General features: G+C 38.5%; 2 protein-coding genes across 3 annotated transcripts; both read right to left on the bottom strand.

Annotated features, from left to right (window-relative positions):
- Positions 1–4,633: 4,633 nt before the first annotated feature.
- LOC122875224 (pulmonary surfactant-associated protein D-like) lies at positions 4,634–10,656 on the bottom strand. 2 transcript variants are annotated; one of them, XM_044194127.1, is made up of 5 exons: positions 8,057–10,656; positions 7,439–7,577; positions 6,818–6,895; positions 5,830–5,895; positions 4,634–5,242 (listed from the first exon to the last, which is right to left on the bottom strand). In XM_044194127.1, exons 2-5 carry the CDS (start codon positions 7,569–7,571, stop codon positions 4,860–4,862), a joined length of 660 nt encoding a protein of 219 aa, XP_044050062.1. In that variant the 5' UTR covers positions 7,572–7,577; positions 8,057–10,656; the 3' UTR covers positions 4,634–4,859. The 2 variants fall into 2 exon arrangements, with proteins under 2 accessions (XP_044050062.1, XP_044050063.1); XM_044194128.1 differs by having other exon boundaries at positions 7,439–7,572.
- Positions 10,657–10,804: 148 nt separating this feature from the next.
- On the bottom strand, positions 10,805–15,824 carry LOC122875221. The gene is made up of 3 exons (XM_044194122.1): positions 13,374–15,824; positions 11,550–12,065; positions 10,805–11,317 (listed from the first exon to the last, which is right to left on the bottom strand). The coding sequence occupies exons 1-3, from the start codon at positions 13,539–13,541 to the stop codon at positions 11,138–11,140; spliced, it is 864 nt and encodes a 287-aa protein (XP_044050057.1). The 5' UTR covers positions 13,542–15,824; the 3' UTR covers positions 10,805–11,137.
- Between the last annotated feature and the right edge of the window lie 120 nt (positions 15,825–15,944).

Raw genomic sequence — 15,944 nt, 5'->3', positions numbered from 1 at the left:
AATTCACATGAATATTGTGAGTCAGACAGAGAAGACACTTTTTGGAAAATGCCTCCACTGTATATTTAATATTATTATTGTATATTATAATCAGCCATGTATATATTGTCTAATAACTCACCCTGTCCACACAGAGCATGGTCCAGAAATCTTTTCTTTCCCAGCTAAGCAGGTAAAGAAACATCAAACATTAAGTCCTTAGCTTTACTAGCAGCCCAGTGAGGATGAATCAGTGCACATTAGAAAAAGAAAGTAAAACTGACCAAACTACATCAGGCCAATCCTCTATGAAACAACAAAATCCTCACTCAATTTAATGGCAGTCTGCACATCATCACACCCAACTGGACAAGCCGGCAAGCATGTTGAGGATCATGTTTTTTTTTCTGGGTGAGAAGCTGGCAGCGATGCAGGTGGAAGCCCCCCTCGTGTCCTGGATTGTTGACTACCTGACTGGCAGACCACAGCATGTGCATCTGCAGCACTGTGTGTCGGACAGCGTGGTCAGCAACACTGGGGCCCCTCAGGGGACTGTCCTCTCTCCCTTCCTCTTCACCATCTACACCACGGACTTCAGCTACCACACAGAGTCTTGCCACCTTCAGTGGCAAGTTTTCTGATGACTCAGCAGTGGTGGGATGAATCAGCGGTGGTGATGAGACTGAGTACAGGGCTGTGGTGGGGAACTTTATCTCATGGTGTGAGCAGAACCAACTGCAGCTCAGTGCGACAAAGTAGCAAAGGAGCTGTTTGTAGATCTACGAAGGGCCAAGGCACCAGTGACCCGGTTTCCATCCAGGGGGTCAGTGTGGACATTGTAGAGGACTACAAGTACCTAGGAGTACACATGGACAATAAACTGGACTGGGCCAAGAACACTCAAGCTGTTTACAGGAAGGGCCAGAGACGCCTCTATTTTCTGAGGAGGCTGAGGTCCTTCAACATTTGCCGGACAATGCCAGTGACATTGTGGGGGTGGAGCTGAACTCTCTGTCGGTGGTGTCAGAGAGAGGGATGCTGGCCAAACTACATGCCATCTTGGACAGTTTCTTCCACCCACTCCATGACGTGCTGGTCAAGCAAAGGAGAACTTTCAGCTAAAGCTAAGAAAGCATCACAGAGCGGCACAGGAAGTCATTCCTGCCTGTGGCCATCAAACTCTTTAACTCCTCCCTCTAAGTGTTAGTCTATATGACGCTTAGTCACTAAACTGGACATTGATCATTACATCTCTGCAATACTTGAAATAATTGTGCAATATTCTGTGTTAATAATCCTGTGCAATATACTCTTTTCAGTTTAAACTTCCATTTTTATTGATATTGATATTTATTCATACCTTTATTACTGCTGTGCAATATCCTCCATCTCATTATAATCTTAATAGCTACACTTAACTTGACAGTTCATGCACTATTACTTTATACCGTATTATTATCCTCAACCGGTAAACCCACTTTGTACTTAACACTTATTTTTATTTTATACTTATACCCACTTGGTACTTAATTTATTTTCTGACCTGTATTATAGTGTAATATATTTTTTGCTTAGTACTTCTATTCCTGTGTGCACTGACGTGATATTGAGCTGCTGTAACAAAGGAGTTTCCCCTCGGGGATCAATAAAGTATTTCTGATTCTGATTATAAGCAACTCATCTGCCTTTCCAAAAACATTGTTTTATCATAATTTACATTAATTAAGTCAAAGTGTAGGAAATTTCTTCAAAGCTGTTAGTTACACAGTTATTGCAAAGGATATGCCTCCAGTATTTTCCAGCTTCTTTTAACCAAGCGGCAACCTCCAGTGGCTGAAAAATGAACCCAACGCAGAAGTGCCAAAAACTGCAGTTCATCGAATGGCCACTTGCAGCTGGCTCCAAAAGCTGGTCAATTCCCTTAGAGCCCCATTCTTAAAATGCCCATCTTTACAGCAGAAACAAACATGTTTACAGCATGGTACAAAAAACGGTTTTAGTCTCTATAGCTAATTTCCCCCTTCATAACAACTGTGAGGTGGGTGATATTTTTCATAACTCACACATTTAAATGATATTAAGGCAAAGTTCTGCACAATTAAGGGCGTGGCCGGTTTGAGTGACAGGTGGGTGCCCTATCAGGTGGCTAGCCGCTAGGTGGTTCAGCGACCAGGCTTCATTCGGCCTGCCTCAGCTCCACTTCTTTGCCTATTTTGGATTAGCTGGAGTCGGGGACTGCCATGATGGCCGCCCACAAAGTTGCACGACAAGTCTGTGATAAGGCCTCTTTTAAAGAGGTCATAGCTGACGTATCCACAGATTGACAGGGTAGTGATGCATCATTAATACGTTTGCCTCCAACTACAACAACAGGCGGATTGTGTACCTTCGAAAAGATTACGGGTGAGTTTGAATAGATTTTTAATAATAAGGGTAGATTTGGAAACTGAACTGACTTTGTCGCAGTTAGTGTCGCCTAGGTTACTGTTTCATGCTCTCTCTGGCTGTTGTGCTCTGTTAACTAGCTCTCTCTCGCTCTGTGTGTAGAATGTGACATGTAATATACAATGCGTGGGGTTTGTAGCGGATGGGTGTGCCTGACAATGTGAACGAGTGGAAACAGCATGAATGGTAGTGTCTGAACTCAGTAGTAGCGACCGTCCACGTCTGTTGCTCTTGGTGTAATTTTGCGTGTGAAAAAAGGAGTCAGTGCAATCATCCAACCCATAGAAGCCTAATGCATGGTATTTCTAGGTGTATGGAGGGGTGCTATTCTATTGTGTTGAAATTCTGACATTGTATGGATTAGCCTAACCTGGTTGCAACCTTACTGATCTGCAAATGCTAAAGGCTCCAAAACTAAAGAAAAATGACACCAGGAGATACTCAGACCAAAATATTTTTGTGGATCTTGTTTAAAGATATACTTAAATAAAGTCTAAACAAGTGATTTCATACCTTTTACATTTGTTTTGTTAAGGCGGTTGTGGTGGCAGATGGGTGGCAGGTTTAGCATAGCCCATGGGCCTATGACTGGTTTAAATCTCCCCTGCTGCAAAGATCTTATTTAATCCTGTATTCCTAGTTGGAAATAATTCATGACTTTAATTTTAGTTCAGTTATCAGAATTCAGTGTCATGGTGTCTTGTGTTCCATCTGGGATCTGATATCCAGAGGGCATAATAGGATGGATTTATAGATGTGGAAGACCTATAAACTAATAACAACAAAAGTAAAGCAGAGAAAAGTGAATGATAAAAAGGCGTGTTTGGCTTAAAATATTTGTACTGAAAACAACCAACATTGTACAAGTACTGGTTACGGATGTATCATGTTCAAGTGGCAAATGTGGAAAAAAACACTGCACTCTGCTGGATAGTTTGAAAGTACCCTCAGTATCTGTGGTAAATATGTAAAGCATGGTCAGTGTGAATCTCTGATGTTGTGAAAAAAACACACACACAGTGTCAGAAATCATTGAGAAAACCCTACTCTAAGTCAGGTCAGTTATTGTCAGTGTTGTCAATTTTCTGCTGCTTTTGTTAACATCCACATACTCATTTTACCAATCCTTTAAACTTTCTAACTGACTTTTTCAACTGATAATTTAGCTAGGCAGCTAGGCCAGCTAACTGCTGTACACTTTATTGTGGCATACACTCTCAGAAAGCATTGTTTGTTCTTATATACAGTGGTGTGAAAAAGTGTTTGCCCCCTTCCTGATTTCTTATTTTTTTGCATGTTTGTCACAGTTAAATGTTGACAAACAAAAAAACAGCCCCAGACCATCACACTACCACCACCATATTTTACTGTTGGTATGATGTTCTTTTTCTGAAATGCGGTGTTACTTTTACGACAGATGTAATGGGACACACACCTTCCAAAAAGTTGAACTTTTGTCTCGTCAGTCCACAGAGTATTTTCCCAAAAGTCTTGGGGATCATCAAGATGTTTTCTGGCAAAAATGAGACGAGCCTTGATGTTCTTTTTGCTCAGCAGTGGTTTTTGTCTTGGAACTCTGCCATGCAGGCCATTTTTGCCCAGTCTCTTTCTTATAGTGGAGTCATGAACACTGACCTTAACTGAGGCAAGTGAGGCCTGCAGTTCTTTGGATGTTGTTGTGGGGTCTCTGAATGGCTGACGAAGAACAAAATGAAGACTTTGGAGTGGCCTAGTCAAAGTCCTGACCTAAATCCTATTGAGATGCTATGGCATGACCCTTAAAAAGGCAGTTCATGCTCGAAAACCCTCCACTGTGGCTGAATTACAACAATTCTGCAAAGATGAGTGGGCCAAAATTCGTCCACAGCGCTGTAAAAGACTCATTGCAAATTATCACAAATGCTTGATTGCAGTTGTTGCTGCTAAGGGTGGAACAACCAGTTATTAGGTTTAGGGGGCAATTACTATTTCACACAGGGCCATGTAGGTTTGGATTTTGTTTTCCCATAATAATAACAACCTTCATTTAAAAACTACATTTTGTATTTACTTGTGTTATCTTTGACTAATATTTAAATTTGTTTGATGATCTGAAACATTTAAGTGTGACAAACATGCAAAAAATAAGAAATCAGGAAGGGGGCAAACACTTTTTCACACCACTGTATGTATAAAATCCTTCCTTTAATTGTGTACTTTAATTCTTTTACATATAGGAATATGTCTTTGCAACAGTAATAATGTCATGCTGATGATGCACTTGTAGGTTTCTGGGACTAAGATCTAACATAATGGTTTAGGGAAACGGTAACATGTGAAAGTAAATATTTCTAAGAGCAAGTGCACTGACGTTAAGGCGAGCTGCTGTAACAAAGAGTTTCCCTTCGGGGATCAATAAAGTATTTCTGATTCCTAATCTGGAATATAAGAACTTTCTATACCTGACAAATGATGTAAGCATTTAAGGAGCATTCGTGCGTCACTCTCCAAACACCGTTTTCTGACAGCATGGTGCAGCCTGTATCCTGGATGGATTTGTCTGGCTGCCCACCTCCCCATTTGGTAAAAGTCAGAGGTCGGTTTTCCAGATCTGTCTCAAAATTCCCCTCTGCTTTTTGATTGTTGACGTTGATCCAGGCCGTTTTGTAAGCATCCCCAAACGCTTGAGTCAGTACGCTGTTCTCCTCATCGTTCTGGGGCAAAGCCAGCTCTAAGCCTCGTTGGGAGCAGAACTCGACGGCCCTGGAGAAAGAGTCTCTCTCCTTGTAGGACACAAAGTATTTCTGACCAACCCTCCGGGCAAAGTCATAGTTTGTAGCTGAAAAAGAGAACAACATGCAACAAATCAGGAATGAACAAAGTGAAAACATTCATTCTACAACATCAACATTGTATTGTCATCTTGGCCCTCTGGCTCTCAAGCTCTGTTCAGAAGTCTGACAAAAAACACTTTGTTTTACATGTTTGATCTTCCTCTGACACTAAAATAATCAGACGTTCTTTTAGCTTCATACACAAGTGAAATACAGTCATTTGTCTCTTTTTGTTCAAGATAAAAACTTTTTGGAATATTTTGTACACATTCCAGGATTGCCCCCTCGGAAAATAATAATACAGTATTTATGTAGGCTATGTAAATACATTAAAATTAATGATGCAAAGTATTGCAGCATTTCACTAAACATATTTCTCATCACTCCTTTCTCAGAAAACACCCTACCCAAATAAAAGAGAGGATGCATTTACATCAAATATACTGATGCAGTAGTAAAAGCACAAAATTAGTATGGACAGCACTTACAAGGAATCTAACAAAGTCATGTCTCAGCTATAATATTACAATCTCCATTCACATGCACTCACTTCCTGTAACACTCCCTTGTAATGCTTGAATTGGATACTTACCCAGCTCTAATTTAGCAAGGCTGTTCTTTAAGGTCTCAAGGTCCTGGTTAATGGAGCCAAAGACATCTGGATCAAACAGATTAAGTTTAGTTACCGAACTGGCAGTAAGTTGGATCTGAGTCACATTATGACAGATGTGCACCCTCTACAAATAAAAAGCGTATCTTTGCTTCTTGCTTAAGTTCTCTCTGTTATTTTGTTCTTTCTCTGAACACACTGAATGATCATTTTGCGCTCTTCTGACATTTATGTACCTTGACATACTGTAAGTGTCTCAAACTGAATGCAGATTGAATGATTAATTGATTAAATGAACAAAAAAAAATCGACAGATTATTCAACAATAAAAAGTAACCATTAGTTAAACCTTGAGTGTTGTTGTTTTGAAGGGTTACTTGAGCGATTTAATACTGCAACAATTAAAAAAAAAAAAAAAAAAGATCGGTCAAAAGAAATGCAGCCGAGGCCGTGACATCCTGAATTGTATTCCCTAGTACAGGTCAAACTCCAATAATACTGAATCCAACACTTCCCTTAATACAACTCAATAGCATATTTCATTAGACCATTGGTGCCTGATTACATTACCAGTTATTTTATCTTTCTATCTTTGAAAGCCCCTTCCAAACACACAAAACTGTTTTCACAGGTTGTGTTGTATTTACTTAATGAGTAAACTGATCTTAAAAAGATTTACAAACTATGGGATCAAAGTTTAAAAGAGTTGAAATAATATCTCTCGGACACAGCCTCAACAAAAATAAAAGATTGTATTGTTATTGCAACTGAACTGGGATGCACTGTACAAAGGTTTATCTTTTTGTGTCCACCCCTTGTGTATCTTTCTACCCTTAACGACAATAACGGCACTGAAATGTGTACTACTGCTACATCCTGCATTTTAGTGAATGAGAAACAGCAGTTACTCAGCTGGTGAAAGTAATTCTATAAATTATATATGCTCTTTAAAATCTAGAAAATATATAACCTCGTCCACAGATTACAACAGGTCCACGAGGTCCAGGAAATCCAGGAGGTCCACGCTCTCCACGACGTCCAGAAATTCCTACGAATCATCAAGAGCAGGGAAAGAGAAATAAAACAATATTAAAAATCCATAGCCTCACTAGTATCCCTGTGAGGCTGTAATGTTTGTTGTCTATTTGAAAAACAATATGCTGTATGGATAAAAAATTGAAAGACATCTTTTGCTATTCTCAGAAGTCTGAGGGTTACCTAAGTCAAAAGAGATTTGATTGTCAGTCTTCCTTATTTTTGTTGCCTGAGTGTGATAGTAGATGACAAGTAAACAAACTGACCAAAATACATTGGGCCCATCATCATCATTTTTGCATGATTTTTCTCAGCAAATGTCATGTCAGTCCTTCCTGTATATTTTGCGATATCTTGTTTACAAAGTTGACAGTCTGACCTCAGGGTGGCCTTGTGAGCCATCACAGCTGACACAGTGAGCCAAATGAAGAAACTGTATTAGGAAGGTGACCTCAGAGGATCTTTGGAGATTGGAGAGAGATTGTCGCTAAAACAAACTCATCTGCCTGTCCAACGTATTCCTAGGACCGTGATTGTGGTTATCAATATTACCTACCTTGTTGCCCTGGTGGACCAGCTGGCCCAAGTGGCCCAGGAGATCCTCTGTCACCTTTGGGACCAGGAGGACCTTGGAGCTGACTGTAGCCAGTAGGAGCCATCAGGCAGAGGATGAAGAAAAGGAGAAACATCCTATTCTTCATAATTCAGAACATTGTAATAATTATTGGAGTTATAAATTTTTTATTGTTGCAGTAAATTATATCACCAGAGTAGGCAATCTCTGAGTTACATTTTAGTCCTTTAGAACTCTACAATGTTTGAAATGTAGTTAAGAATTTGCCTATTTTCAGACGGCATCAGGAACAGGGTTAATTCAAAGTCAATCGAATAAAATCAAAGGCGGTCATGTCAGAATTCAGTCTGTAGCAAAGAAGAATTACCACTTATTACAAATTACGCAACTCCAGTAGTTCCCCAGCTCGTTGGAACACTTGAGAAAAACTGATGGGATTTGCATTGCAATATATACAGATGTGCTGCAGCTAAATGTAATTTCAAAGTGCAAATTAGAATTATATTTTGTGCAGCACCAAGCATGCTGAGTCAAGTAATTTAAAAGGTTTTAATAACACTTAATCTAGTACCAAATAGTAATGAACAGAAAGGAACTCACTGTATAAATGAGGAGTGATCTCTGTGCTACTTCTTCGCTACTTCCAAAGCAAAGTGACTGAGAACGTAGTTGGAGTGCACGGATGAGAAATTCAGTCCAGAGTAAACAACAGATGTTGGTGATGTCATTTGGTAAATTACATAGAAAAACGGAGAAAGTCTGCGTTTAAAAGCCTCCCTCATGTTTAACCAGCATGCTGTGAGACTGCAGAACTTATTGTGGATTGCCTGTCTGTATTTTCACACATATACCATGTAAATATGAAATTACAAATATGTTTACCTACATACCACTGCCTTGACCACTTTAAAATCAAACTAAAATATGAATTCTCCTCTCTCTGTGGAAAGAAATATGAACTATGGTGATCCTGGACCCATTGTACAGTTGTGTTGAATGCATTTCCATCCTCATAAAACATTTGTAAAGCAGATTTGTAAGATATTTCAAATCAGGCAATGTTTACATACATGTTTTCTAGCTAGCAGTATTCACCTTCACTGCTTTGTTGGTGCATTGCTATGCTACTTTGCACATTACCACCACCAACTGTTGATCAGTGGAACAGTGTGAAACCGGTGTCAGGAATGTGTCGCCCACATGCTCTCATGCAAGTGCGTCCTCGTAACTGGGACCCACTCAGAAAGACATTGCGCTTCATAGCGCTACTAGCAGTCAGAAACTCCACAGGGTACCTTTTTAAATTTGTGTTCCATTTGGAAAGTGGGAGCTAGCAAAGCTTTTTAGATTTCGGCCATGGTAAGAAAGCAACAAAATAGCAGTGTTGGAAAGTAACGATGTACATTTACTCAAGCACTGTACTTAAGTACACTTTTGAAGTTCTTGTACTTTACTTGAGTATTTCCATTTTATGATACTTTATACTACTACTCCACTAAAATTCAGAGGGAAATATTGCACTTTTTACTGCACTACATTCATCTGACAGCTGCAAGGCAATTTTTTTGTATGACACATTTCAACAACTAGGCAATTCAGAGTGCTTGGCATAAAACATAAAAGCAACACAGGTTAATATAAAAATACATTTAAATACACTTAAGTAAGTTAAGTAGAAAATAAAAACAAGATAAAACAGTAGAGAAATCTGCAGTTACTGGTTTGACATTTGGGACCAGTGGTTCACATTTTTTATTTGTTTTTTGCTTGTGACCTCGAACAATAAAGCAGTGTCAACCCCTTAGATTTATCTGGTGACCCTTTGAAGGGGCCCGACCCCTAGTTTGAGAACCTCTGAACTAAAGTAACATAAAGTTGTTAAAATGAGCTCAAACTCGAGCAGCTACAACAGTAAAAGGTTGCTTACATGCATCAGTATTAACAATCTAATATTGTCATATAGAATCATATATCAATCACAGGGGACATTTTACTGCAAAAAATGTACTTTTACTTTTGATACTTTAAGTATATTTTACAGCTAATATTTTTATTACAGCTGTAGTTTTACTTAAGTAGGGTTTAGAATGCAGGACTTTTATTTGTAACACTGTTGTATTAGTACTTTTACTTATGTAAAATATCTGAATACTTCTTCCACCACTGCAAAATAGATCTGCTGCTGACTCATTGTTTTGATCAGTGCTGAATGTAAAACATATTCAGGATGTTTTGCTGATATTGCCTAAAGCTCATCATACTACCCACATCTCAGTTACGTAAAATATCTTTGACCTGTCAACTTTATTTCTACGTCTCTTTCTGTGGTATTGTAAAGGATAATGGCTTATATCTGGAGTTAGCACATTTGTGTACTTCAAGAAACGTGTCCCTAACATTTGGCACATTTACTGTATTATGCAATGATGTTACAGAATTTCATCAAACTCAGAAGACATGTAATTCATGAAGCCTGGTCACAGGCCTTTGACTTGGTTCCAAGTAACTGACATTTACGGCTTGAGCCATAAACATAATGACACCATTTAAGAAATTCCCTCCTACAACACTATAAAACACTAAAAAATTAGCTGGAAACTATTTACTCACATTGTAAGTATTATTATATTGTCTTACTTCTCCATTTGAATCAGAACCATTAAAAAGGTTTTCCCCACTCTGGCACTGAGGCATTATGTTTAGTTAGTGGCTGTGTGTTATGTTACAGGAGCTCCTGCAGCCTGCAACCACTATGAAGATATGAACTCCTAAAACTATTAATGTAAAGTAAATTACCTACTTACTCAGAAATGTCTTGAAATGTTGTAGTGTGTTTGTTTCACTTTAGTTTTTAGTCATGTATTGCCTTCATTGACAGATTAAACTGTTCTCTGTTGCTAAGACAGGCCTTGCCAACAGGAAATCTTAATTTTATAATAAAGTCTGGCATAAAAGTCAAACCTGACTACAAATTGTCATTAAGGAAGCATGGAAGAGTTCCATTTAAGACTTTTATAACACCAATGAAAATGCATGTCATTTTTGCTTGAGGATATAAGTAAAAAGGTATAAAAAACTACAAAATTTGCAGTGAGCATAAAGCAGAGAAACACAAGTATCACCGAGCCACTGCAGCAGGCAGCTCTAACACTGTCTGAAATTTAGCCACTGTAATTGTAATTGCGATTAAATGGGCTGATGGTTCTGTATGCCTCTTTTAGAAGTACAAACATAGTGATGGTGAGAATAATGGAAATAAGGATAATAATGCCAGCGTGTATACAACCACATTCTTTTTTTTTAACCCTCAAAATCTTACAAGCACATTTCAAAGAGTTACGAAACAAGAAGTTGAAACTAATTTATTGACAAATGAAACTGCTCTCTTAAAACAATTGCTTTGACAAGCCTCGCAGACAGGAAATACTAATTAAATAACAAAGTCTGGTATTTAACATTTAATTGCGGACAACAGTTAAGGAAACAAGGATGAGTTCCATTCAAGACTTTTGTAACACCAATGAAAATGCATGTCATTTTTGCTTGAGGATATGAGTAAAAAGGTAAAAAAAAAGCTACAGAATTTGCCGACAGCATAAAGCAGAGAAACACAAGTATCACCGAGCCACAGCAGCAGGCAGCTCTAACACTGTTGAAAATTTAGCCTCTGTATTTGTAATTCTAATAGGGAATGTATGAGCTGTGTACTGTGTACACCGAATTTAGTATGATGATGAATATAATGATGGGAATAAGGATCATGATGGAACCCAGGATTGTGGCCCAGATGTTGAGGCAGCGGGCAGTGGAGCCGTAGTGTCGGGCACCATCCAGATCTCCAGCCACCTTCCGGTCCCTGGCCTGGAAGGACCAAAGGACATTGATTTTAAAAGTGGATTCATAGTTATGCTCGACCTCAAGGAAACTTAAACTGCCAATGTTGAGCATAGGCTCAATCTCATATTCTCCTGCAAAAGCTTCAGATTCTTGTATTTCAGTGCACTCTCTTTTTCAATATTCTTTAATAGGCAATAACAGAAGATTGGCACATGAATTATGTAATTCATAAGAAAAGTGTTGCACATAAACTCACCTTGATAGAGAAGATGAGAGCTGCCAGTCCGAGGCAGCAGGGGTTTGAGTAGACAAAGCAGCAGAGGGACCAGATGATGTGGTCCTTGGGGGGCTCAGTGGGGATGTTCACAGTGGTGTACTGAGCCCCTGTAGATCCTCCAGGCTGTACTGAGAGCTCATTATACCTCCCGTGCAATGGAACAGCCTCAGCCGGGTGATCAACAGGCTTCATCGCTGTCAGCTCAACTGTAGTTTGGAGTGTGGGCTGCAGGAAGGTGCGCAAGAACTCAAGTGTCACAGAGTGTTGATTTCCTTTTAGAAGTGTGTTGGGGTTAGCACATGTCTGTTTTTTTCCACCAAAAGCCAATGAGGCAAAAGCAAACACAGTACACTTTTGTTGGCTGTGGCTTTGGCAAATGACATACAGTACATGACTTTTGCTTTCTTTAAAAAAAAAAATCCTGAAGAGTTTGTACATTCTGTCCATGAAACAGTCCTTTAAATTTTCCTCAGCTGTCACATTTAAAAGATAAACCTGCAAAAGAAGAGCAGCCAGAAAGGAAGTCAGGAAAAGGGCATGTAGAAATAAGGTCTCGATTTTTTCTAGGGGTGATGGTGTATGGTGAGATACGTCTGGATCAAAGAGCATAAAACACAGATGAGCTGATATCAGTGTGGAAACTACACCAGAAGCTGATACTTGTTAGTGAACTAGACGCCAACAGCCTACAGGCCAGCACTTGCCCAGTGGTTTACAAAACAGAAGTTAGTAAAATAACATTGTCATGCCCTTTCTTGACTAATACTAGCACTGAACAGATGAAGGCCTGCAGCCTTAGCAAGAAGATCACTCGTGTAAGATTACATCTGCTGTGCTGCCATTAGATCAAACTTTACAATAAAATAAAAGGTTTTACTCAATCAAACTTTATATACAGTACATGGTAACACTATAATTGTGAAAAAATAATGCCAGCGCGTATACAACCACATTCTTTTTTTTTTTAACCCTCAAAATCTTACAAGCACATTTCAAAGAGTTACGAAACAAGAAGTTGAAACTTTCTAAAAGTAATAAAGACAAATGAAACTGTTCTCTTAAAACAATTGCTTTGACAAGCCTCGCAGACAGGAAATACTAATTAAATAACAAAGTCTGGTATTCACATTTAACTGCAGACAACAGTTAAGGAAACAAGGATGAGTTCCTTTCAAGACTTTTGTAACACCAATGAAAATGCATGTAATTTTTTCTTGAGGATATGAGTAAAAAGGTAAAAAAAAAAAAAAAGCTACAAAATTAGAGTATCACCGATACTCTGCTTTTTTATGCAGCAAGTGTGATTGCTTTCTCCCTTTTCCCATGTATAGTATTTTTAGCTGACTTGCTCTACCTCTGTTCTTTCATCTTCAAGAATGTCCGGCAACGTTTCTAACACATTTAAAGTGTCTGTTGTCTTTGTGCTTTTATCTCATTTATTAATGTTTTTGGTTTTTTTTTAACTTTTTTGTATTTGGTTGTTTCATTAGTTAGATATTACATTTTTAAGCCTAATAATATCTAAAATCTTAGATAAGAATATTCCTCGTCCCCCAACTGTCCTTCCTCTGAATGATTCTTGACATGGTCTCAGTGAGGGCTGTGTCTTGTGACTTGTCTGCAAAAAAGTTGGTAAAGCCTTCGTCTTTTTCCATTAACCCATTCTGGCCTTAGCAAGAACTGATATTTGAGATTGCAAAATATTGCTATCACTCTCTTTTTCAATATTCTTTAATAGGCAATAACAGAAGATTGGCACATGAATTATGCAATTCATAAGAAAAGTGTTGCACATAAACTCACCTTGATAGAGAAGATGAGAGCTGCCAGTCCGAGGCAGCAGGGGTTTGAGTAGACAAAGCAGCAGAGGGACCAGATGATGTGGTCCTTGGGGGGCCTTATTTTTTTGTTTTCTATGTGAAGTTTAATTGACAGTGGCTTTCTAAAGTTAGTTTGATTTACAGCCAACATCACATATACTGTTATTTCCTGTTAGAATAAAATGGTAAAGTGTGTTGATATTTTTGTATACTAACTGCTAAAACAAGTGTATCAATCAAGTGTAGATAGTGTATAGAACAGGTATGTAGTATGGATTTGGAACAAAGCCTTAGTCTTGTTTTCTAAGGGTGATCATGTAGAGTGGGATCAAAGAGCCTGAAACAGAGATTAAACTGATATCAGTAGTTCAGCTGATACCTGTCAGTGTATTACAACTCAACTGTCAAGCGCTGAACAGATAAAGCTCTACATATTTAATCTGACATTAGTGGGTTTCCTGCTGTTTTGCTGCCATTTGATCAAACTGCACATTCAAATAAAATGGTTTTAGTCAATCAGCTCAATTACATTTCAATTTCACTCCACATACTGTGTAAGATCCATGAAGATGCAAACCTGCTTTAACCTTATCAGTCCCAGCGGGCGGCCGCTCAGTTTAAGTGAGGTTTGCAAATGAAGCGATTGATCTTGCTGTCAATCAGTATATTAACCACTCTTTCCCACTCTTTTCTAGAGATCATTTTCCAGGACATTTTCAGTGATGATCTAGCTGGTATGACAGGGATCGCGCCATACACTAATGTGTTCCTCTCTGTGGAAGTCCGATTTAAAAGACGTGTAGTCTATGGCTAGAAGACAGGTGTTATAGAAATATTTCAGTATACGGGCATAACTTTTAGATGTTTATCACTACTTCACTATCTCCTCTTACTGTTTTTTTTTTCTTGCATTGTTTTAATGCTCTGTTTTAATATTGTTAATATCTCATAGGGGATCATAGGTTTGGTAACGTGTGTGTGTGCGTGCGTGTGTGTGTGTGTGTATCTGTCTGCAGCTAATCTCGCATACTACTGGATCCCATCAGCCTAATATTTTTTGTGCACATTTATGACTGTATGCTCAAGGACCACTTGTGGTTGTGGTGATTCACATTTTTTTAAAAACCTGTTTTATTGATTGAGCCAATCAGAAAGCTTAGACTTTCGTCTTTTCAGCAGTATTCGCCGTTTTACGATATACGTTACAACATATCAAAAGGCATTTCCGGCAATCCTCATCTTTGACACGACTTACTAGTCTGTTACAGGCCATATTTTGGCCTTTGTCGTGGCTCAAAAACTGACTTCCAGAGAAAAGGTTGGTCTCATCTTGAATTTTGCCTACTGACAAATCTAGACTGAACTTTACATGCCTAAATGTACGTTACGATTCAAAGTGTAGTCAAGTTTGCTAGAATTATTAACTGCCACTGACTTATCAGTTTATCACACCATACTTTAGCCCCTTTACTAGTAATATTAAGTGGAGTCTCTAACGAGGCTAATCACACCCACTGTGAGCCACCGCTACAAAAGTTACACATTTTATGTCATGTTATGGTCCATTTTATCTTAACAATGCGGCATTGCATGTGAAGAGACAATGCTTGCAAAGTAAAAAAAAAAATACCATCAGCCAGTATTTAGCCAGTGTTTGATTAACAGAGTTGTGCTACCATTCATTGTTTTGACCCCAGCTTCCCATTCATTATTATCTAACGCTCCCACCAATGCCCAGCACATCTGAAACCATCCTAGCCAGAGTTGAATCACAAACCTTAAACCTTTGCAGGTTAAAAAAAAAAAAGCTAGCAAGCATGTCAACTTTGGCAACTGAACCAAACATGCTAACCAATTTAACATTAGTCAACCATTTAAAACAAGTTGGGAAGAAAGCAACGTTTATCTACGAACCTAATTAAAAACTACCAGTTACCAGCCAGCAGTGACTAATATTTACATGTGAAGAATCATGTAACTGACAATATTCAAAGTTTCGCCACTTCAGTTGTAATGTCACCCATCTGCATGTGCTACCATGTGACGTGACTGGGGGGGGTGTTTACAGGATTTCCGCAACATAAACAGAGCAGCCTATTCTAAATAATCTCATCCATAAACTACAATTTGAACGTTAATATGATCCTGAACTTAACTTAGCCCTTTCAGATGGCAATGTTAGGGAGCACTGATAGATAGCCTAGTAGTTCATTCACAGCTAAAGGAAAATAGGAGGATGTTGGAAGATTTACTTTTTCTCTCATTTTCCATGTGTTTTCCTTGCCTGTTTCTGAACAAAATTAACCTTCACACTTGGCTTTAACCTCTTGCATGTTGTTATAAGCAGTCCAAGTAAGATTTGAGCATCACTTTTTGTTGTGTCCCATTCTTCCTAATGGGAAATGAGGATATACAGAGTTCACTAAATAGCTCTCTGTGTTATTCACTGATTATTGTTTAGTAAAAGTAAAAATTACTTTCAGTAAATCTTACGTTTTACTTTATCCATTTTTGCCCATGTTAGTAGTTATGAGGCTGTTGTAAGCTCATAATC

This window comes from Siniperca chuatsi, linkage group LG4, assembly GCF_020085105.1.
Source record: "Siniperca chuatsi isolate FFG_IHB_CAS linkage group LG4, ASM2008510v1, whole genome shotgun sequence".
NCBI lineage: Eukaryota > Metazoa > Chordata > Actinopteri > Centrarchiformes > Sinipercidae > Siniperca > Siniperca chuatsi.
This window is presented reverse-complemented; position numbering and strand designations above follow the sequence as displayed.

Coding starts and splice junctions, on each gene's coding strand:
- LOC122875224 (XM_044194127.1), bottom strand. CDS start 7,571: ATGTTTCTCCTTTTCTTCATCCTCTGCCTGATGGCTCCTACTGGCTAC. Junction 5,896..6,817: donor TGTTGTAATCTGTGGACGAG/GTTATATATTTT, acceptor TGTTTGATCCAG/ATGTCTTTGGCTCCATTAAC. Junction 5,243..5,829: donor CCTTGCTAAATTAGAGCTGG/GTAAGTATCCAA, acceptor TCTCTTTTTCAG/CTACAAACTATGACTTTGCC.
- LOC122875221 (XM_044194122.1), bottom strand. CDS start 13,541: ATGTTGGCTGTAAATCAAACTAACTTTAGAAAGCCACTGTCAATTAAA. Junction 12,066..13,373: donor CTCTCATCTTCTCTATCAAG/GTGAGTTTATGT, acceptor CTTCTTTTGCAG/GTTTATCTTTTAAATGTGAC. Junction 11,318..11,549: donor CTCTCATCTTCTCTATCAAG/GTGAGTTTATGT, acceptor TGGTCCTTCCAG/GCCAGGGACCGGAAGGTGGC.